Source organism: Typopeltis vanoorti, chromosome 1 (assembly GCF_054136105.1).
Source record: "Typopeltis vanoorti isolate ZY-2024b chromosome 1, IOZ_Tvanoo_1.0, whole genome shotgun sequence".
Classification (NCBI taxonomy): domain Eukaryota; kingdom Metazoa; phylum Arthropoda; class Arachnida; order Uropygi; family Thelyphonidae; genus Typopeltis; species Typopeltis vanoorti.
The window spans coordinates 104,098,968-104,122,307 of NC_143549.1; the positions used below are offsets into that span (position 1 = coordinate 104,098,968).

General features: G+C 34.8%; 1 protein-coding gene across 1 annotated transcript in view; it reads right to left on the reverse strand.

Moving 5' to 3' along the window:
- IntS8 (integrator complex subunit 8) overlaps nt 1-23,340 on the reverse strand; it is a 307,298-nt gene that overhangs the window by 59,365 nt on the left and 224,593 nt on the right. Inside the window, exons 18-19 of the mRNA XM_090392448.1 lie at nt 17,906-17,990; nt 6,855-6,957 (exon numbers count right to left, since the gene is read on the reverse strand). Coding sequence (XP_090248574.1) covers nt 6,855-6,957; nt 17,906-17,990 — 188 coding nt within the window. The remainder of the gene's footprint in view (nt 1-6,854; nt 6,958-17,905; nt 17,991-23,340) is intronic.

Genomic DNA, 23,340 nt, shown 5'->3' on the forward strand with positions numbered 1-23,340 from the left:
TAGTAATTACTTTGAAGGATTGCTAAATGAAACAAGCAATGTCAACATGGTGGTAGAAAATACTCAACAAGAATGTATCCAGGGATACATGTCCATACTTGAAGTAGAAAAAGCCTTCAAAAACCTGAAATGTCTAAAGGCAGCTGGAGTAGATGATATTCGACCAGGAATGCTTAAATATGGAAGAACAGAAATTTTACAGTAGCTGCACTATACAATTTAGAGGGCCTGCCAGAAGGTCAAATTCCAGATACTGGAATAGAACTCTCATAGTAGTTATCTATAAAAATTGAAATAAACCTGGTAAGATTTATGCAAGTATACTTGAGAAACAGCTAAGAAAAATTGTAGAAGGGAAGCTTGGTGAAGAATAAGCTAGATTCAGCTCAAATCAAGGTTGTAAGGATCAGATTTTTACTTTAAGACAAATAGTTGAGAAATTGTGGGAATATAATAAGGACCTGCATTTAGTTTTGTAGATCTGGAAAAGGCATGTGACAAGGTATCAAGAGGAAAGTTGTTCAAAATGCAACAGTTATAGGGTGTAAATTGGACATTATATCGAGTAAAATATAGTCTCAATTTCAGCTGAAGCCAGCAGTATCAAATAAATTAGATACGGGAAGATTTTGATGTTAAATCAGGTGTGTGACAAGGGTAAACATTGACTGCACTGTTATTACTTATCTATATGAATCACATTAAAGGAAAGTGGTATTAAAATTATATAAAATTGATGTTAATCTCAGCTCCTTACTTTATGCAGATGTTATACTTCTAAATAAATCCAGTAGAAGTTTATAAGATTCCCTGACTAAATTGAATAACCATTGTAATGAATTGGGTATGAAAATACGCGGTTGGTGGAGTGGTAGAGACAGAAAGTTGTAGAGTAGGTGCCCTCCCTCGATGAGTCTTTGGACTCCCTGGAGGTGTTATGTAATAATAATAATAATATTAAAAAAACAGCAATAAAATCATATATCTTATGATTTTATTGCTGAATTGCCTGACAAATCCATGCTGTGTGTGTACACGAAACAAATGAAGACGCGAAACACGTTATTATTGTCCTGTTTGCCAGGAAAAACTACCATCGTGTGTGGAAAATTGTTTTAAAATGTACTATTCTTAATTTGAATAAATTGTTTTTTATTTTATTGATTGGTTTTTATTGATTTTATTAGTTTTAAATTGATTTACAAATTACGTGTTATACTACGGATTAATTCGCGCTTGGCATAGGAGGTTGGTAATCGACATACGAGTATATTCGTAGTTGGCTTCTGAGGCACATATATAATTACTATATTTTAGTTGAAATTATTTCCCTTCTACCAAGCCCCCAGATGTGCTCTTCGCTTTATTCAGAATCCAAGAGTCCAAATTAAGTTAAATATATTAAGGGTTAACTCGTTTTTGGCATAGGAGGTCAGTAAATCGACATACGAATATACTCGTAGTTGGCTTGTAAAGCTCATACATGAACTACGAGTATACTCGTAGTTGGCAGCGAACGTGTTAAGAGTGAAGATATTAGGAAAGAACTTGCCATTGTTAGCATTCAGGAATGTGTTAGCAGAGCCAATCTCAGGTGGTAATGGTCACTTAAATAGAATGGGAGAGGAAAGATTAGCAAAGCAAGTGTTCTTTGCCAGGGTGGCAGGAAAAAAGACCCAGAGAAAGACCAAGATATAGGTGGATTGATACAGTAAAAAGTGCCTCAGAAGACAGAAATATAAGATCTGATATGTTGGATAGAGGTTGGAAACGATATAACTTTTCATTTAGTACTATCATAATATCCTGTACAACCCTGAGGATACATATCAGGAAGTTGATGATGATGATGAACTCTATCCTATGGAACAGACCTACTCATAAGTATTTTCCAACAACTACAACATCTGAACTCAAGAAAAGTATCAATATATATTTCTACTTTCTCAATCCTCACCTGCACACCACACAGCACTGATGTCTATAGGTTCTTCCACCTCTCATGTATGGAATAAATAGTGTTAGATTTGATTATAGTCTCAGAGGGTGTTTTAGTTAAAGACGTAACTATTCTTCCTCTGGTTGGTGACAGTGATCATGCAGAACTCACTTGGATAGTGGCTAAGTTAATGAATGTTCCATTCAGGAAAGGTTACATGCTGAACTACAAAACAGGAAATTATGACCAACTGAGGAGTATACTGAGTTCAGCACAATGGTATCGGTTCCTGGATGGGAAGAATATTGACAGTGCATGGAAAGCATTTAAAAAATATTTAAATGATGCAATATCAGAATGTGTCCCGAGAGTTCGAAGAATAAATAGGGTAGGAGTGAAATGGATGATGTGGAAGGAATACTGTGTTCAAAAGGATGATGTCCATCATGAAAATTATAAACAGCAGGCCAGAAGAGACACAACTGTTGTATGGAAAGCTAAGTCTGAGTATGAAAAGAAACTGGTTCTTTTTATGCTGCAAGTAAAAGAAAGAATAACTCTACTGAATGCAGATGGTGTGAGGGTGACAGATGCAGAAGAGGTTGTTGTTAGGGCTTGCATTTATTTTGCTAAAAGCTATCAACCTGGTGTATGCAACATTGAGCTCAATGCTACCTCTTCACTGGATGAAGAAACCGAGGTGTATGAGGAGGAAGCATTACAGCTGTTGCACACAAACTCAATAAGAATTCAGCAATAATGACTAATGGGATACTAGCACAGATGCTAAAAGAATGTTGCTGAACTGGCTATTACTTTAACCAGGCTAATAATTTGAATAAGAACAGGGTACATTCTGCAGCAGTGGTAAGAATGTATGGTAATCCCATTGCACAAGGGTTGTGCAAAGACCGATGTATTATCCACTATCAACCAATCAGTATCTCAGGCTTTTGAGAAAACAAAGAATGGAAGACAGCTGCATAAACTGGAGAATACGGGATTGGAATATAAACTATTGGCATGGATAAGAGAATTGCTGACTGATAGATATCAAAAAATCATATATTGGGGGGGGATCGGCAAAACTCAAGGTAACCAGTGGTGTGCCTCAAGGATCAGTGATCAGTACTTGGTCCATTGTTATTCGATCTGTACATTAATGATATTGGGTTGGATTTGACATGTGACATACAGCTATTTGCCGATGATACAAACATAGGTAAAGTAATCAGGATTGCTCCTGATGTGCAGCACTTGCAGAATGATTTGAATAGGCTAGAATTGTGAGCATGTGAAAATGACTGTCGTTTTAATGTTAATAAATGTAAAGTCAAATAAATCAAAGGCTTAAAATGTGGAAAGGCAACAGGAGTAGATGATATTCGACCAGAAATGCTGAAGTATGGTGGTATAAAAGTCTTGCAGTGGCTGCACTGCATAGTTCAGAAGGCCTGGACAGGGGAACAAATTCCCGATGATTGGAATAGAGCTCTCATAGCACCCATATATAAAAAGGGAAATAAAACTGAATGTGAGAATTACAGAGTGTTCCTGGTAAGATATATGCAAGTATACTTGAGAAACAGTTGAGAAGAATCGTAGAAGAAAAGCTTGGTGAAGAATAAGCTGGATTCAGGCCAAATAGAGGCTGTCAGGCTCAGATCTTCACTTTACGACAAATAGGGGAGAAATCATGGGAATATAACAAAGATCTCTATTTGAGTTTTGTAGATCTGGAAAAGGCATATAATAAGGTGCCAAGAGAGAAGCTATTCAATACGCTACAGTTATATGGTGTTAATGGGGCATTATATCAAGCAATACTTAGTCTTTATTTGAGTTGTAAGTCAGCAGTTAGAATTGAAGGAAGTACAGGAAGATGGTTTAATGTTAAATCTGGTGTTAGACAAGGATGTACATTATCCCCTTTGTTATTCATTATCTATATGGATCACATTATGAAGGAAAGTGGTATTAAACATGATATCAAAATTGGAGATGTTAATGTCAGCTGTTTGCTTTATGCGGACGATGTTATACTTATCAATAAATCCGCTACAAGTCTGCAAGATTCCTTGACTAAATTGAATAACTGTTGTAATAGATATGGTATGAAGGTCAGCAATAAAAAGACAAAGACAATGAAAATAGGTAGAATCGTTGAAAATGTCAACTGCATTGTGAACGGAGAACCTGTGGAACAAGTAAAACATTTCACCTACTTAGGTACGATTTTTAGTGAAGATGGTAAATTATATATGGAAACAGACAACAAAATCAATAAAGCTGGTATAGTAGGAAGTTTATTGAATAAATTCATATGGAATAAGAGAGAAATTAGTCGGAACACTAAATTGGCTGTATACAAGACAGTGTTCAAACCAATTTTAACATGGATCTGAGAGCTGGGTCAGAACACTTGACCAAAGACTAGAGACCACAGATATGAGAATCCTGAGAAAGATTAGAGGCATGAACAGATGGCATCAATGGCAATATCATATTAAAAATGAGGATATTAGGGAAGAACTTGACATTGTCAGCATCCAGGAAAGCATTAGCAGAGATAATCTCAGGTGGTATTGGTCATTTAAACAGAATGGGCGAGGAAAGATTGTCAAAACAAGTGTTCTCTGCCAGGTTGGCAGGAAAACAACCCAGAGGAAGACCAAGATATAGGTTGATTGGTATGGTACAAAGTGCCTTAGACGACAGAAATATAAGATCTAATAATATCGGAGTCTTGATAAGTAACAGACTGATCTGGAGGAAAATTGTAGATAGGGAGGAGTTAGTAATGATGTAAATTTTTCATTTAGTACTATCATATCCTGAACACCCTTTGAGGGTACATGTCAGGAATTTGATGATGATGATGATAAATGTAAGGTCATGCACTTTGGTGTATTTAAATATACAATGTTGTATTGCTTGAAGAAACTGATGAGGCTAGGGATCTTGGAGTTTTAGTAGGCTGGAAGTTGAAGTTCAAGGCTCATATAGCAAAACTAGTAAATACAACTCAGAGAATAATGGCAATGCTGAAATGAACATTCACATGTAAAGATAAGGAAGTCATTTTGTCTCTTTACAAGACCTTGATAAGACCTCACTTGGACTATTACTTGCAGGTCTGGTCTCCTGGTTTCCGTGGTGATTCTGATACAGTGGAGAGAGTGCAAAGGAGAGTGTAAAAAACGATATCAGGATTATGGAATACTGATTATAAAGACAGACTGAGAATTTATAGCCTGCAGACACTAGCAAACAGGAAAATAATGATTAAGACTTAGAAATTTCTAAAAGGTTCATACAGGATTTCAGTAGATAGAATTTTTCATTTTATGGAGGGTGGGGAAAAGGATGCAAGGGCATCCACTGAAGTTGAGAAAGGATGCTGTCAATAAGGAGTTAGGGCTAGAGTTTTCTCTCATAGAGTAGTATGCGAGTGGAATGGACTGCCATTGAATGTTGTGTGTGTGTGTGCAAGTAGTGTGAATGAATTCAAGAACAGGTATGACAGCTGGTGCAAACAGTACAGCCTCCCTCAAGAGTTCCTACTCCATGGAGGTCTCCTCTTAATAATAATAATAATAATAAATATTAACAAAAAAAAACAATATTACATTTCAACTGCATGTTTTTGTAAAATTTGCCTAGACGAATTTCATTGCAAATGACATCTATAATTATGCAACATTCTTCAAAATCTATTAAAACAAACAATCATTCCATCACATAGGTAAATGAATAAAAGGATAAGAGGGTGACACAATTGAGGTGAAACATGTGACTAGTGGTGTGCCACAAGGCTCAGTGCTGGGGCCATTGCTGTTTAATTTGTATATAAATGATATAGGAAATAAACCTGAAAGGATATTCAGTTGTTTGCTGATATAATGCAAAATTAGGTAAAGTAATGCAATGTGGAGAGCTTACAGGATGTTTTAAATAGGCTGTCAGTATAAGCAAATGATAACGGTGTCAGTTCAATGTGGAAAAATGTAAAATTATGCATTTTGGGATAAACAGCTTTCAAGCTGTGTATAGCATTGATGACACTGTACTCCAGGAAATAGATGAAGCTAGAGATTTAGGGGTGGTGGTAGACAGAGAGTTAAAGTTTAGAGGATACATTGTTATAAAGTAGCCCATTAGATTACTTGGCTATTGAAGAACATATTAACAACAAGAGATAAGGAAGTTGTTATTCCTCTTTATGAGGCCTTGATACATCCACAACTGGATTACTATGCTTAAGTCTGGTCTCCTGGGTTTCTTGGGATTGTGGAAGTAGTGCAAAAGATTTCAGAAGTGAGTGGTCTGTGGAATGTTCCCTATGAAGATAGACTGAGGGTGTGTGTGTGTGTGTGTGTGTGTGTGTGTGTGGATTGCAGAAGTTGGTTGATAGGAGAAAAAAAAGGGGATATGACAGAAAGATTTAAGTTGCTTAAAGGGTTTTATAGGATTGATGTAGGGGAAATGTTTCAGCACTTGGCTGGAGGGGGCCAGAACAAGGGAAGGAGGGTCTGTGGAAGTTGAATAAAGGTGCAGTTAGTAGGGGTGCAAGTACTGGATATTTTGCTTGGAGAGTTGTGAATGAGTGGAATGGGCTGCCAGAGTCAGTTGTGAGTGCGTTATCTGTTAATGGGTTCAAGGTATTATAGATTACATGGATAGTTTAGGTCTCCTGCGATGAGTCTTTGGACTCCATGAAGGTGCCCATACAATAATAATAATAATAATAATAAATTAACTTTCTTCCTGTTCATTCAATCCTTTTATCTCCTTTCTGTGGAACTGGTATTCTCCCTCATCCAAATTTTATTTAGTTTTTATTTTTTTCAAAATTACAGTGAGAGATTTTTATTAAAATCAAAATAGATAAAATTTTCAAATACAACAGTTTTACCTGGTCATAATAGCATGTAAGGCTTCTCTGGGAATCTCTTTTATAACTCCAGAACCTGATCGTTTATGATGTCCTCCTGTATTATTGCTAAAAATTGGTAGCACTAAGAAAAACACGAAAAAAAAATTAAAAAGCAGGAAAATTAATGCAAAAGGAAAGGAATATGATTTTTATTTCATTGAAAAAAAAAAAAATCTTTTTACAATAAACTTCTCATATTGCTTTATGAATGTACAATTTAGAATGCATTATTCCACTTAAATAACAATTTGCATAATAAAAACCCATATGCACTTTCACAAATGATTAAACATTTTCAGAATAAATCACCAGTCTCTTTGATACATTTTATGCAACATTTTAAACCTGCATTCTAAAGGAACAGCTTTTTATTTTTTAAATGAAAGCCTACAGTTCCATGTGAGAAATTCTGTGTTGACTCTCATTCTATCAAATTATGAAGAAATTGTATAATGTTTTAAAAAGTTTAATGAAATCCCACTAAGCATAATTCTCTTTGAAAAGAAATTGACTATAACAAAAACTACTTCTGAGGTCTCTGAGAGTTTGTTTTAGCGAGAGGAAATTATACTGCAACTAACCCAGTACTATATGTTAGTTGAATTAACTTATAATTAATATATTTATCATATACATCAAACTTTTCTATTACAAGCAGATCTCAATTTAAAATGGATTTTATTCTTGAAAAATTTTGCAAACTGAAACATGACTTTCCATAACATGCATCATGAAAAATAATGCCTTCCACAACAACCAAAAAATGTAAAACTAAAGTAATTAACTGTTGACAATGGATATATATGAATAAAGTATAAAATTAGATCCTAGCATATTATAGGATTATGGAAGCTGCACTTTCTTCAGTTACTTCTTCAGCATGACTCACAGTGAAATTATAGTTGATCATGACAGTAGGCCTTTTTTTTGTATGAAATTTCTTTGTGAAGTAATTATTGCAAATACAGTACTATATAATTAATAATTATAATATGGTAATGTATAAAGCAATAAATTAATTTAATAAAAATTAAATCAGTACTATCTGTAAAGGCTTCCCTTGAATTCTCGACTCCCTGGAAGTCTAATAATAATAATAATGAAAAATATTTAACAGTTATAATAAACATGAAATGAAAATGCATAACTTCCAATTTTCTTTCCTATAACAAAACAAAGGCATTTTTTTATAACTCTGAAATGATCAACAGCTATAATAAACTGCATCATGAGACAAAAGAGAGAATTGTGAAAATGCCAGTGGATGCATTGCAATTTTACAAATCGTAAAATCCAGAATATTATCAAGATAATTCAGAGAAAAACTTGAAGAGTTATTTGCACCTGTCAAGGAAGGTAACAGAAAACATATTATTTTCTTAAAGGTACCGAAAGAAATTCTTCAGTGTCAATTGTATAAAGACTCTTTAATAACTTATGTATCTATCAAGTCACCTCTTTTTCACCTATTAACTAGTCTTTAAAGTCCACAGATCTTCAGTCTATCCTAACAGGGAGTATTCCATACACATGTTCCAATCTTGGTCACTTGTCTCTGAACCCTGCCACCACTTCCTCATCCCCATGGAATCCATATGATCAGATCTATGCACAGCAGTCCAGATGAGAAATAATAATTCCTTCTGAAGAGAAATAATAATTTCCCTATCCCAGTCTTCGTCAAGTCGAGCAGTTATTGCTGTGTATCCATTTTTTTTTATCCAACTCAACTGTCACTTTATTATAAAATGTATACTGAACAATGAATGAATAACAGTGAAATTTCATGGGAAGAATGAAACCAAATTTAATGAACTATCGCCAGACATTTTCCTCAAGAGCATGTGACAAAAGGACCAAAAGGTAAAAAGACAGATCTGATTATGGTTTCAGAGGGGGAGGGGGTTCAGTGTTTCACTTAAATATGACTATTCTGCCTCTGACTGATGACAGCAATCATGTTCTACTGATCCAGGAAGTGGATATGTATAAGAATGTCCATCTCAGAAAAATTAATGAATTAAAACATAAGAAATTATGAACTGAAGAGAATAAGAGGCTCAGCCCTATAGCATCAATTGCTGGATGAAAAGGATATTGACAATGCATGGGATACATTTCTATCTAGTAAATAATGCAAAATCAGAATGTGTACCTAGTTTGAAAAATAAATAGGGCAGGAGTGAAATGGATGTGCAATCTTATAAAGAAAGAGACTTAAGAAAAAGATGATGCGGAAGGAATACCACATGTGCTGAGGATGATGTCAGTTATGAAAATTATGTGGCACAGGTCAGAAGAGTAACAAGTATTTTGCAAAAAAAAGCTAAGTCGAGTATGAAAAGAAATTGCTCTGCAAACTAAAAACAATCCAAAAGAATTTTATCATTATGTTGTAAGTAAAAGAAAGAATGAATGTGAAAGATGCAGAAGACACTGTTCCACTAATGAGTGCCAATTTTCTGAAAATCTATCAAACCAATGTAAAGAGCAGAGTGCTACCTCTTCAGTGGATAAAGAAACTCAGGTGTATGAGAGAGGAGGTACTAGAGCTGTCGCATAAACTGAATAAGAATTTGACCAATAAAATAGACAACAGATGCTAAAAGAGTGTTCAGCTGAACTGGCTATGTCATTGACCAGACTGTATAATTTAAGTCTCAGAAGAAGGAAGATTTCACAGGAGTGGAAAGAATGTATAATAATTCCATTATACAAGGATGGTGCAAAAACTGATGTGTCTAACTACTGATCTATCTCTGGACTGGTGGTGAAGAATTTGGAAAGGTTAGTAAGAGCTCACATAGAGATGAATCAACAGTGAATCTATACTTTGCGAAGAACAGCATGATTGAGCTACTTGCTCACATTTTATAATAATGTTACAGTTCAGTTCAACAATGGGAATGGATACATTTGTTAAGGCTTTTGGCAAGATGGAAGGCTGTTGCATAATTTGGAAGATATGGAATTGGATTATAAACTGTTAGCTTGGATAAGAGAATGGTAGATTGACTGACATCAAAAAATGATATACGGGAGTGAGAGTCTGCAAAATTTAAGGTGATCAGTGGTGTATTACAGGATCAGTCCTTTGTGCAATTACATTAATGACATTTAGAAGGATTCGAGAGATGACATAGAGCTGTCTGCTGATGGTGCAAAGATGGGCAAAGTAATCAGGAATGACATGCACTTACAGAATGATTAGAATATGCAGGAATTGTGGGCATGTGAAAATGGCTATTAGTTAAATGTTAGTAAATGTAAAATTACAGATTTTGATGTAATGAAACTGATCGTGCTAGGAATCTTGGAGTTTTAGTAGATAGAAAGTTGAAGCACAAGCAATTGCAAATATAACTCAGAGGATAACTGTAATGCCAAAACAAACATTGATATATAAGAATAAGGAAAAGATATTCTAAATCTTCACAAGGCTTTGATATAACCTCATCTAGACTATTGTGCACAGATCTGGTTTCCTGTTTCTGAGGTGATGCAGATACAGTGGAGAGAGAGAGAGTGCAAAGGAGAGTGTTAAAGATGATACTGGGACTTCAAAATGTAGATTTACTACATAAGACTATATAAACATAGTTACTATAAAATACTTGTTCTTCCTTTCAGACAGCAAGGGATCTAACTATCCAAAGTAAAACATGCTGCACAAGTAAGGGATCTGGTAGATACCTGAAAGCTAAGTGTAGGAAGTTTGTCATTAGGTGAAGAAAGGATGAAACTTTCATGACAAGTTGAAGGACACCACAATGTTGAGAGGCCTCAGCACTCTAGCAATATGGTCAGATGTTCCTTTAAAATATAAGGGAGAGGAATCTGAGAGATTTCTTCCTGAGACAGAGATTAGGAGCCTAAAACTATTAAATGTGTTGCCAAAAAAGGACTTTCATAAAACTTTTTTTTGTAGAAAGTCTGATTTGAGGCAATTCATGGAGTAATAGGTCCTTTTCTTGAACATAAATTATGAGCACAGTGCCTACAAGGTTTTGATGGTTCTGATTTTTTGACTTGGTTGATGTGATGTAGCATGGATATAACAATCAGTGTGCATTTCTTATCGAAATCCTGAGAAATGCAAACTAACCAGGATGATGAAGAATCAATAAATCTAGAAAGGCTAGCTGGTGATTTTTATTCTTCTCTAGAGTGAACTGAATTCTAGGATCAATTGCAGTTATTTTAAAGACAAAAAAAAGTTTTAAAACTGATGGAGAACCATTCATTTAGAAAATATGTTGTCAATATATTTGTACCACAAATTAGGTTCATGAGAAATGTCATTAAGGAAATAATTTTCAAAGTGTTCCATAAAGTAGCTAGCAAGTATAGGAGAAAAATGAAGGTACACCATAGGTGTGCCTTCAATCTGCTGTTTGAATGAAATTTGAAAAGGAACAGAGAGAGAGAGAGAGAGATTTTTCAAAGCATCTACATTATCCTGAATCTTTAATGCTTTGAATTTGGATAATTAATTATCAGAATGAATCTAAAATGATTTCTATCCTCAAACTGGCCATGCTTCTTTGGATATTTATTCATGTTTAAATAGTGTAAATTTTAATATTCATATTATCATTATATATTATTATAGATTACGAAATCTCAGTGTATAGCAGAAGTGATTATGATCAGTATATGCTTGATTATCTGTGCTATGATTTGTTCTTTAATTAAATGAGTATATGCACTATAAACATATACATTTGAGTATTTGGTTCAAATAAAGTGAATACATCCATGTGTGACATCTCCTGCACATGAAATGTCACACACTTTCCACTCTTCTCTTACACGCTTTCCTCTAGCACATAGTGCTAGAGGAAAGCGTGTAAGAGAAGAGCACATTTCTCTGTCTATGACTATCTAAAGAAGTCAGTGTTTCTTAGTGGTAATTTAACAACATAGTTTTTTGTTATATGTAACTTTTCAGTGTACACTCTCAGTAAATTGTCTGAAAAATGGAAAAAAGTTGTGTTCACTATAAAACAAAAGCTTCACTTGATTAAAAATTTTGAAATGTGAGCATCAGCAACAAGTAGCTTATAGAAAATATGGCATGGGCAAGACTGATAGGTGTGGATCCTTCCAAATGACAGAGCATGAAAAAGTCATTTATGGAGGGGATTTACCCTTACTTCAATTCAATCAAAAATGAGAGGAAGGAATACCAATCTCTAGTCCGATGTGTACATATATAACCCAACTTCTTTTGAACTCACAGGAAATATTTCTGGGATTCTCAAAAAACATGCAAAAGTTACATGTTGAAGTTTCTGGAATAAAAGATATGTAGAAACAGAAATGAAACAGATAATTTATTAAATAAAAAATATATTTACAACCTGACATTTTGCCAGCGCCAGCTAGCATTCAAAAGCACATTAAAGATACCTAACCAGCAAAGACTAAAATTAAAATGATCTCCAGAGCAAGGGCAGTCAAGTGTATGGAGGGTGGCAGTGGCGGCACTCTCTGCAGTGACGACGTTCTGTAATTATTACTTGCAGGGAGATAGGGCAGTGGTCTAAAATTTATTTAGAATTAAGCTATCATTTCTATTACCGTTCACTGGGTTCTGTAGCACGAGCTGCTTCTAGGAACAGTAGCTATGATTTAAACTGGGATCTGTGCAGAAGTTTTGCTTTTTTCCATATGACGAAATGATTTTCATCCAAAGCATGTTGAGCAAGTTTGCTTATTTGGTTCTCCATATTGAATAATATTTTATATGTTCTTTTCTTATTATAGTGATCTGTCTTGCCTGTAAAAAGTACTGGATCCCACACTGACAGCAGATACTGCAAACAAATGGGAAGGAGAGAGGATACTGGCAGTCCTTAATTTGCTTAAAGTGGAGACTTTTCCAAAGGTTTGGACTGTTCTAATATTGTGCTGTTTGAGGAGTGAGCCTAGTTCAGTGGTCGCCAAAGTGGTCAATATCGATCCCAAGGGGTCGATATAACTTTGTTAGGGGTCAATTCAGGCTCAGGGATCGATTGGGGGTCAATAGAAAAATATAAGACATCATTGTACGGGTAATATTTAATTCGGTTAACTTGGATTACCTCCATCCTGAATGACAATGCAATTAAGAGTGAATCGTGGGAACAGTGGCATGAATAGGACCTGTAAGATGGAGCAAGGTCATGAAAATAGTTACAGAGGCCAATCAAGTAGGCCAAAATGACGTATTTACCAATAAACGGATGTGGTGGTTCCCGCCTGGCCGGCGTGGCAGGAACGACATTGCAACATGTGCGCAGTTGCTTATTTACTTATACGTACACGTATTCGAACCCAGTCTCATTTTTGTGCATTGACATACAAGTGGGCGTTAATGTTCTAAAATTCATCAACATACATATTAAGTAATATTAAAATTACGTAATAGTAAAATAGAGGGGGGGTCGATAAAAAGTCAAGAAACTCTTGAAGGAGTCGATGGTCAAAGAAGTTTGGCGACCCCTGGCCTAGTTTATCTGTTGTACCTTTAATATAATTAGAATATATACAAAGATAATGAAATAAAAATAAAAATAAATGAAAAAATGTCAGAAAAACAATCTACAAACCAAGGAATACGACAGGGATGTCCTCTGTCTCCAACACTTTTTAATACTTATATTAATGAAATATTCATACAGTTAAATAACCCAGGCGTAGAAATTTATCAGAATAACAAAATAAATACACTAATGTTTGCAGATGATCAGGTAATAATATCAGATAAGGAAGACAATTTACAAAGAGCAATATATATTTGAAACATTAGTTTGGAATGAAAATGTCCATAGATAAAACTAAAACAATGCCATTTTGTGGAAAAACTCCAGCCAGAAGCAAAATAGTTATTAATAATAAAATAATAGAACAGTTAAATACTTTCAATTATCTATGTGAAATATCATATGAAAGAGAAAAAGGCATAAAATTAAAAACTTCAAAATTTTTACAGATTATAGGCCTGATAAATAGAGCACTCAATCCAAATATACAAAAAGAAACAACACGCTTGAAAATATACAATACTTTAGCAGTACCTACGTTATTATATGGCAGCGAAATTTTGGCAATAAACAAAGAATAAAATGAAGTAAGTGAAATGAAATTCATGAGAAGAACTGCAAAATACACATTATTAGACAAAAAAAAAGGAACAAGGATATTTTAAAAGAACTAAAAATAAAATCAATAGAAGAAAAACTAAACAATCACAAACAAAATTAGATAGAACATATAAACTGAATGGTCAACACTTGCTATCCGAAACTATTAATAAAATATAAACTAACTGGAAGGAGAAGCCTGGGATGAGACTATTAGATGGATAACGAAAATGGAACAGACCAATATGGTTTATATCCATTTGCGATGACGATGACCTTTAATGTGGGGTAGAGATATAGTGCACATACAGTCTAGTTGAAGAGAGAGAGAGAAATTTTTTTCTTTCCTTTTTAAGATGTTTGGCTTAAAGTTTAGGGGGATGGTGATGTGAAGAGGTATGCACTTGCTGTGTGTGTGTGTGCGCGCGCGCACATGCGCTCTTCTAATAGACTGAGCATATGGAGTCCTAAATTAGGAGTGCCATGTGACTAAGATATCCAAGAAGGCTAGAGCCCTTTCTTTTATCTCTTCAATAGTAAAGGTAATTTGGAAGTAGATATTGTTGAGAAATTATAAAAAGTTAGAAAGAGCCTGTGGGCTATGTGGCCAAATGGCAAAGATATCATCTATTGTATTTTGGTTTTTTTTTTTTTTTTGGGGGGGGGGGAATTACACGCCAACGTTTTTGAAGAATTCCATGTATAAGTTAGCAATGCAGTGAAATTGGGAAGTCCATTGCTATGTGGACCTTCAATTTGTTTAAAGAGCTTGTTATTCCAGCTAAATACCTCACTTTAAAGCAGTAGATTATGCAAATATCAGGGGATAATTATCAAAGAAAGAGCCAAACAACTACAGAGTTTGTACATATATTCAACTTTGAAATAATGTTGGATCTTTAATATCCCCTATATCTATATAACAAAGCAGTAACATTTTGGAAATGAGTTCTAGTGTATCAACCACTGGAACATTAGTGAAAAGGGATGACACATCAAAGTTCACTAAGTGATAATTTCTCCCCAATTGAAGGTTATATGTGGTGGGGTTTAAAATATGTGGAGTTTTTTTTTATGTATCATCATCATCATCAAATTCCTGCCATGTACCCTCAAGGGGTGTACAGGATATGACAGTACTACATGAAAAAATTACATCATTACTAACTTCCTATCTTCAATTTTTCTCCAAATCAGTCTGTTACTTGTCAAGACTCCAACATTATCAGATCTTATATTTCTATCGTCTAAGGCACTTTGTACCGTATCAATCCACTTATATCTTGGTCTTACTCTGGGTCATTTTCCTGCCAACCTGGCAGAGAACACTTGTTTTGCTAATCTTTCCTCTCCCATTCTATTTAAGTGACCATACCACCTGAGATTAGCTCTGCTAACGCATTCCTGGATGCTGACAATGTCAAGTTCTTTCCTAATATCCTCATTTTTAATATGATATTGTCATTGATGCCATCTGTTCATGCCTCTAATCTTTCTCAGGACTCTCATATCTGCGGTCTCTAGTCTTTGGTCAAGTGTTTTACTTCTGACCCAGCTCTCAGATCCATAAGTTAAAACTGGTTTGAACACTGTCTTGTATACAGCTAATTTAGTGTTCCGACTAATTTCTTTCTTATTCCATATGAATTTATTCAATTGACTTCCCACCATACCAGCTTTGCTGATTTTGTTGTCTATTTCTATATTTAATTTACCATCTTCAGTAAAAGTCGTGCCTAAGTAGCTGAAATGTTTTACTTGTTCTACAAGTCCCCCATTCACAACACAGTTGACATTTTCAAAAATTCTACCTATTTTCATTGTCTTTGTCGTTTTAATGCTGACCTTCATATCATATCTATTACAACAGTTATTCAATTTAGTCAGGGAAACTTGCAAACTTGTAGCGGATTTATTTAGAAGTATAACATCATCCGCATAAAGCAAAGAGCTGACATTAACATCTCCAATTCTGATATCATGTTTAATACCACTTTCCTTCATAATGTGATCCATATAGATGATAACAGAGGGGATAATGTACATCCTTGTCTCACACCAGATTTAACATTAAACCATCACTCTTCCTGTACTTCCTTCATTCAGTTCTAACCGCTGACTTACAACTCAAATAAAGGCTAAGTATTGCTTGATATAATGCCCCATTGACACCATATAACTGTAGCGTATTAAATAGCTTCTCTCTTAGCACCTTGTCATATGCCTTTTCCAGATCGACAAAACTTAAATGCAGATCTTTGTTATATTCCCATGCTTTCTCAACTATTTGTCGTAAAGTGAAGATCTGATCCTGACAGCTTCTATTTGGCCTCAATCCAGCTTGTTCTTCACCAAGGTTTTCTTCCACAATTCTTCTCAACCATTTCTCAAGTATACTTGCATAGATCTTGCCAGGAACACTCAGTAGGGAAATACCTCTGTAATTCTCACATTCAGTTTTATTTCCCTTTTTATATATGGGTACTATGAGAGCTCTACTCCAATCAGGAATTCGTCCCTCTGTCCAGGCTTTCTGAACTATGCAGTGCAGCCACTGTAAGACTTTTATACCACCATACTTCAGCATTTCTGGTCAAATATCATCTACTCCTGCTGCCTTTCCACATTTCAAGCCTTTGATATATTGTACTTGTTGAATTTGGATACCAAATGTTTAGTTAGCAAATTTATAGGTAGGGTAATTTATGGCATCAGTGAGGAAGAGGGGATCCAGGTTTGTGGACCTTAGGTAGCCCATACAGTCTTGGTGTGTTTGTGTGTGAGTAAAAAAAATTTACTTTGGACAAAGTTTCTTTCCATTGGACAGCTTGTAATACTGTCTAACAAACTTTTGGTTTTACTTTTTATCAATTGTAGATCCTTCACTATTGGAACATATAATGATATATTTGATAATAATTCTTTTATTTTGTTACTGTAGTCATCTGGATTGAGGATCACCATGGTATTTCCTTTATCGGCTTTTACTATAACTGTTTTTATTTAGTTTTAGATTTCTCAAGGCTGTCTTTTCTTGGATATTGTTATTTTTTGGAGGGTGTATGTTTTTTTTTTTTTTTTTTTTTTTTTTTGCTAGGTTGAGACTTCCGGCCTAATAATGTCAGCTTCATTTTGCAGTAATCTTTTTTGGTGAATTCAATGTTTACATTGATCAATGTGTAAAGAATATTTTTCAGAGTGTAAAATGAAAGCCTTTGCTTAAAATTTTAGTTGCAGTGTAATAGTAAAGGAGAAGTTCGCATGTGAAAACACCTCACGAGCAAACATTTCAATTTCTTGGCATCTTTAATTTAAATTTTCACTGATATGAATCTGATATATATGCACACAGAGTAGAAACAAAAATTATGAAATTTAGTTGACTGTGTGGTTTGAACCATTTGAATTAAAACATGATTGTATTTAACCAGAAGTAGTCCTAATAGCGGTTAGTTGATACATACAAATCCACACTTTGTTTAAAGCTTCCTTTAGATTCTTTAGTTATTGAAAAATTAATCATAGAAGAAACCCATGCTTATCTGAGACAATATAGTGACAAAATTATAAAAAAAAAAAGGGGAAGAATGGATACCACACTTTACCAGCAACCTATACAATCTACTTACTGTGCTGGTTCACCATTTGTAATTCTCCATATATCTATTATTGTATAATCAAATAAATTGTTTTTTTTAAAGAAAATAAATGTAATGTAATGCAGTGTATCAAATGACAGCATGATTTCAAACTTGAAAATTCATAATAATGAAATAATAAAACAAGGAAGCAAATTAAAGGAGAAAAGCATTTGAAAAAAAAAAAAAAAAAAGATGATGGGGAGGGATACAATTTTTGTAAATATACATTAGAAAGAAAATAAGTGTCTTTATGAACACTCACCCATTTCCCAGAGTTCTCTTGATGCTGCTCTACTTCCTTTATTCAGATATACATCACGGGATACTGCAGCAAGGCTACTGGACAACTTGAACAAAGCAATAGGTTTTATATGAGACAAATATCGCAGATTTAAGTGTAGCATAAAAGAATTTTAGTATCAGCGAGAGAGGCTTAATAAAATAAGAGTGCAATATACTTGTTTAGCACAAGGCTTTGGAGTAACTATGAATGTAATATCTAACACTTCAAACACCTTCAGTCACATTTCTGTTATGTCCTTACAATTAACATTCGTTCAAGTTATTCCATAACTATTCTTACTTTTACCTGTTGGGTTGTGAAAGAATTCTTTGGGATTTACTTTAGCCTGCTTAGCTAATTTTATTTTATTTATTTATTTTTTTTTTATGTGATTCTCACCCTTGTGTTTACTAGCAGACCTACCAATCAACTAATGAATAATCTTATTGCCATTTATTCTGCCAAGGTTGTGTGCATGAGGAGAGTGAGTATAGTGGTGTAAATGGTGGACTTTCAAGGTCACATAAAGGACCAGAAATTGAATTCTCTCTTTGTGGGAAGCATATCTATGGGTCTTTTACTCCTACTACATACCCCTACTCTTTAGCTTTTTTTTTTTTTTAACATTAAACAACCATAAAGGCAACATAAGAAAATTTGTTAGTATTGTGGATCAAAAAAAACTCCCTAAAATTAATACAAAAAACTTCCCATATCCACTTTGTCAAAATTTATGTTCTCAACATAAATTTGTTGTATTAATCTGCTATTCTTAACACAACCTCAACAGCCTCAACATATACTGTCCACCTCAACTTTCCTACACTGTATTATTCCTTCCATCAGAATGATAGAACCTGTGAATTTGAAATCTGATGTCTTGTGCCAGGAATCCTCACTTTTATGATCTACTGTGATTCAAAATTTACTTGTTCAATTCAGTTACTGAATAACATTCTCATAAATATTTCCATTCCTTTTGAGCTATTTACTATTTATCTGAGAAGCTTGATCATCCACAGTCCAAATACTGAAACAGTGAAGTTGTCTTTATGGGGACTTCACAATGTTCACAACTCAGAATGGCTTCCCTTCTCCAATTCTACTAATCAAGCTGGTAGAGATTCTAAGATTTTCACTAACAGCAACAACAAATTGCCCAACAGAATACACAATAATCCACTCCACTAACACAAGGCCCTTAATTTCTTCTATCAAGCATACTGATTAAGAAGAAATTAAGGGCATTGTGTTAATGGAGCGAATTATTGTATATTCTGGTGGGCAATTTGTTGTTGCTGTTAGTGAAAATCTTAGAATCTCTACCAGCTTGATTGGTAGAATTGGAGAAGGGAAGCCATTCTGAGTTGTGAACATTGTGAAGTCCCCATAAAGACAACTTCACTGTTTCAGTATTTGGACTGTGGATGATCAAGCTTCACAGATAAATAGTAAATAGCGCAAAAGGAATGGAAATATTATGAGAATGTTATTCAGTTATTTTTTAAGTCTCCTTTCCAGCAGAACACTTTTCAGTCACTCTTAGCCTAGTGTCCTTTGGCACAATAACAGCGTTAAATACGATGACCTGCATGACTTTTATTCCTCCTTTCCTATTCTTGGGCAGACTATTCTTTTCATTCTTCAGATCCAGATTGCTGTTCCAACTGAATAACTAAAATAATTCCTTCTGGAAGGGAGAACTTCATCCTCCACTCCACCCAAAGAGCCTAGACCATTATTCAAACCTTAAAATTAATTCTTCATAACACAAGTGGCTTGAAACCACAACTGGAGCATTCCACGTAGTCTACAAGACAGTATGTTATGCACCAGCTGCACAAAAAATCATCAGCCAGTCCAAATCTTACTTTGAAAGGACCACATGCAACAAACTTGCCTCTTGCCGAATGGCAATCAAGCAACCATTCTTAGTTCCTCACAAAGCCACTAGACAAATTCTGCCCATCCATATTTCCACCTCTCTCACATGCAGATGGTACCATTGTAACATTATCCAAAGACAAGGCTGATTATTCTATATCTGCTATATCACAGATGTATTGGGTAACATCATTTCCCCATATGCAATCAGCTGCAGGTCAATATTCATTCACTGTTCAGCTCCAACCATACTGAACTAACTTCGTTACCCCCCCCCCCCCCCTTTCATATCTTCTATCCCTGTATTCTGAACAGGCTTCCCCACAATTTTCTTTAAAGACTACAACATCTAGTTGTTCATAAAAACATAACAGGTCCTTCTTTCTTTTTGACAACTTGCCCACACAAGGCAAGGCAAGGCAAAAATGTATTATAAGTCTTGAAATCTCTCATGTAGGATTGATAAAAGACAGCATCAATGGTAAAATCATATTAAAAATACTGGAAAGAACTAGACATTATTATCATTTAAGAATGTGTGAGCAGAACTCATCTAAAAAAATACTGATCACTAAAACAGAATGGGAAATTAAAGATTAGCAAAAAAACATGAAACAACAAATGAGGAATACAGTAGGAAATATGCACTTTATAACAGCATTGTTGTATAATAAATTTAGTTTAATCCTTTATCCAAGTGTGAGCAAACAAAGTTTGCACCTGAAGTATCTTCAAGACTGGTGTAAGGTGGTACAACACCAGGCAACTCGTTGCAAAGGTGGAGCAAGCTACCAACACTCCTGTCTCAGTATCTCCTATAATGCAAAACACATTTCCTTGCGGATATGTCTAATGTTATGACCTGCTAATGCTTCTGCCTGGTATCTCAACTTGGGCCTGGCTCCCACTGAAGAGACCTCAATAAAGGTCAAAACTAGTCTGGGTAGTGGCCCTTCCCTTAATGCATAACATTAGACATATCCGCAAGGAAATGTGTTTTGCATTATAGGAGATACTGAGACAGGAGTGTTGGTAGCTTGCTCCACCTTTGCAACGAGTTGCCCTGGTGTTGTACCACCTTACACCAGTCCTGAAGATACTTCAGGCGCAAACTTTGTTTGCTCACACTTGGATAAAGGATTAAACTAAATTTATTATACTCTAACCAAGTGAAAAATAAACTTTCAGCATTGTTGTATAGTTGACACATTTATTATCACAACAATTACAGCTGCTTTTGTCACAGTTTGTCATGAAAACAATGCCATTTTAATTGAAAACATCACTTTTCAAATCATTCTGATAATAAAAACAAAATTATAAAGATGGGTAGAAGGATTGTTTAACAATGAAAATTACATCCAGAGGCATAATGACCCCTGAATATCCTGCGATCACTCTGACGTCAGCAGTCTTGACCTTCAATGTAGGCGGGAGACTTCCTTGCTCGAATGATCTTCAGCATTTCGTTTTCAAGTCCCAGACATAATCTTCTGTAATCCCATTTTACTTAAGGTAAAACTATTTCAATACTAGGCTATTTTTTACAATATCACTCCTGGATTTATATAAAGTGCACAATTTAAATATTTATACTATTTCAATAATTTTATAAACAATTCAGTGTTACTCTTTTTTTACCAGATACCCTTATGGGTTTATAATCAGTATGGCAACGTGTAGTTTTGTTATATTTATAATACTTATGACCTCTGTAGTCGATGCCTAAAAATTAAGAACTTCTCTTGCATCGAATTTTACAACTTCTTGAATCCCCAGGTCTGGAGTTTGATAGCACAGGATACTGTTGGGAATTTGGGACCATAACATGTAGCACTGCACTGTTTTCAGCACAAAGTTAGAAATATAACATAAAATAAATTTATGACCTTTTATATATGGGATTCAGATTAAAAAAAAAAAAAAATCATCGCATCTTTCCTTTAATATGTTATGCCAAATGATATGATGTAGCCAAGTAAAAACCAGTTAACACTCCATAGGGAAGTTAATCATATCCAGTGGTAACCAGCCATATGAGGGCATCTGTGAAGAAAGGACACACTTAGAACTACAATGGTGTCCAAAATATAAGGACGAACATTATTTCTGAAGATTATAACAGCAAATTTCAATGAATCAGCTTTTGGCAGTTCATATAATTGATGAACTCAGGGCTCACTTTAGTGAGTATGGGCGTGGCAAACCCGAGGTACCTGATGCTGGACCATGCCTTACTTCATGTAATATACATCTGTTATATTATCTGTAGATTGGTCCCTCCTCTTCCTTCCTTGCTTCTTTCTTCTCTTCTTGCTCCTTACCCCCACTGCTATCAGAGTATTCGAGGGCTAGGGGTGAATATTTCCTATTTTGCTGTGTCATTTCATCTTATGCACTATTGTAAGGCACCAACCAGTCTGGCCAGCGTGGTGCTATAAGTGCAAATACCTCCCCATGAGGACAATGCAAATGATGAATAAAGTAGGAAAATTACATACTGGCTGTCCGTCATCCAGCATAAAAAGGGACGCGTTCTGGACTTAGGCAGAGGGTTTAGGTCGAAAAATATGCTACAGTCTCCACTAGCTACAATGAGTCCACCTACAGTGCACAATGATAGAAGGATATTAGTAGGAACATATAACTGCAGATCTCTAAGGGATGATGATAGAGTGGAAGAACTGATGAAGAAATTGGACCATATAAAATTGAGACATTGTGGGCCTTTCAGAGATAAGAAGGAAAGAAGAAATTCTCATGCGATTAAAAGATAGACATCTACTCTACTACTGTGAATGTGACAGAAACTCAACTGGTGGTGTAGGATTCCTAATAAATAAAACAATCAAGAACAATGTCCTGTTTGTTAATAAAATAACATCAAGAATAGCTGAAAACTAAGTCTCTTAAATAAAAGATACCAACTGAAAATTATACAAACATATGCCCCAACTACGGACCATTCAGATGAAGAGATAGATTTCTATGAAACATTAGAATCCACATTAAATAATTCTAAAAAATTCTATCATAATTATAATGGGTCATTTTAATGCCAAGATCGGAAGCAGAGATGACCATCTGAACTCCATCAGTAAATTTGGATTTGGACAGAGGAATGAAAGAGGAGAAAGATTTATTGAATTTGCAGAAGAAAATAACCTCTTTATTATGAACAGCTTTTTCAAGAAGAAAATCAACCAAAAATGGACAAACTTACAATGAAATAGACTTCATTCTCTCCAACAGAACATATATAATAAATAATACGAAGTGCTTAATAGATTTAATACAGGAAGTGACCACAGACTAGTAAGGGCAAAAGTATGGACCAACAAAAAATGGGAACGGAATAAGCTCATAAGAAAAAAGTCCAATTTAGTGAATCTACAAAACCTCTACCACAATAAAAGCTGTTATAGAGAATCACTCAAAAATGAACTAAAAAAGTTAAACACAGCTACTACCATTTATGATGCTAATGAAATCTTAACAAAATCATCTTGAATTGTGCACTAGAAACAGGA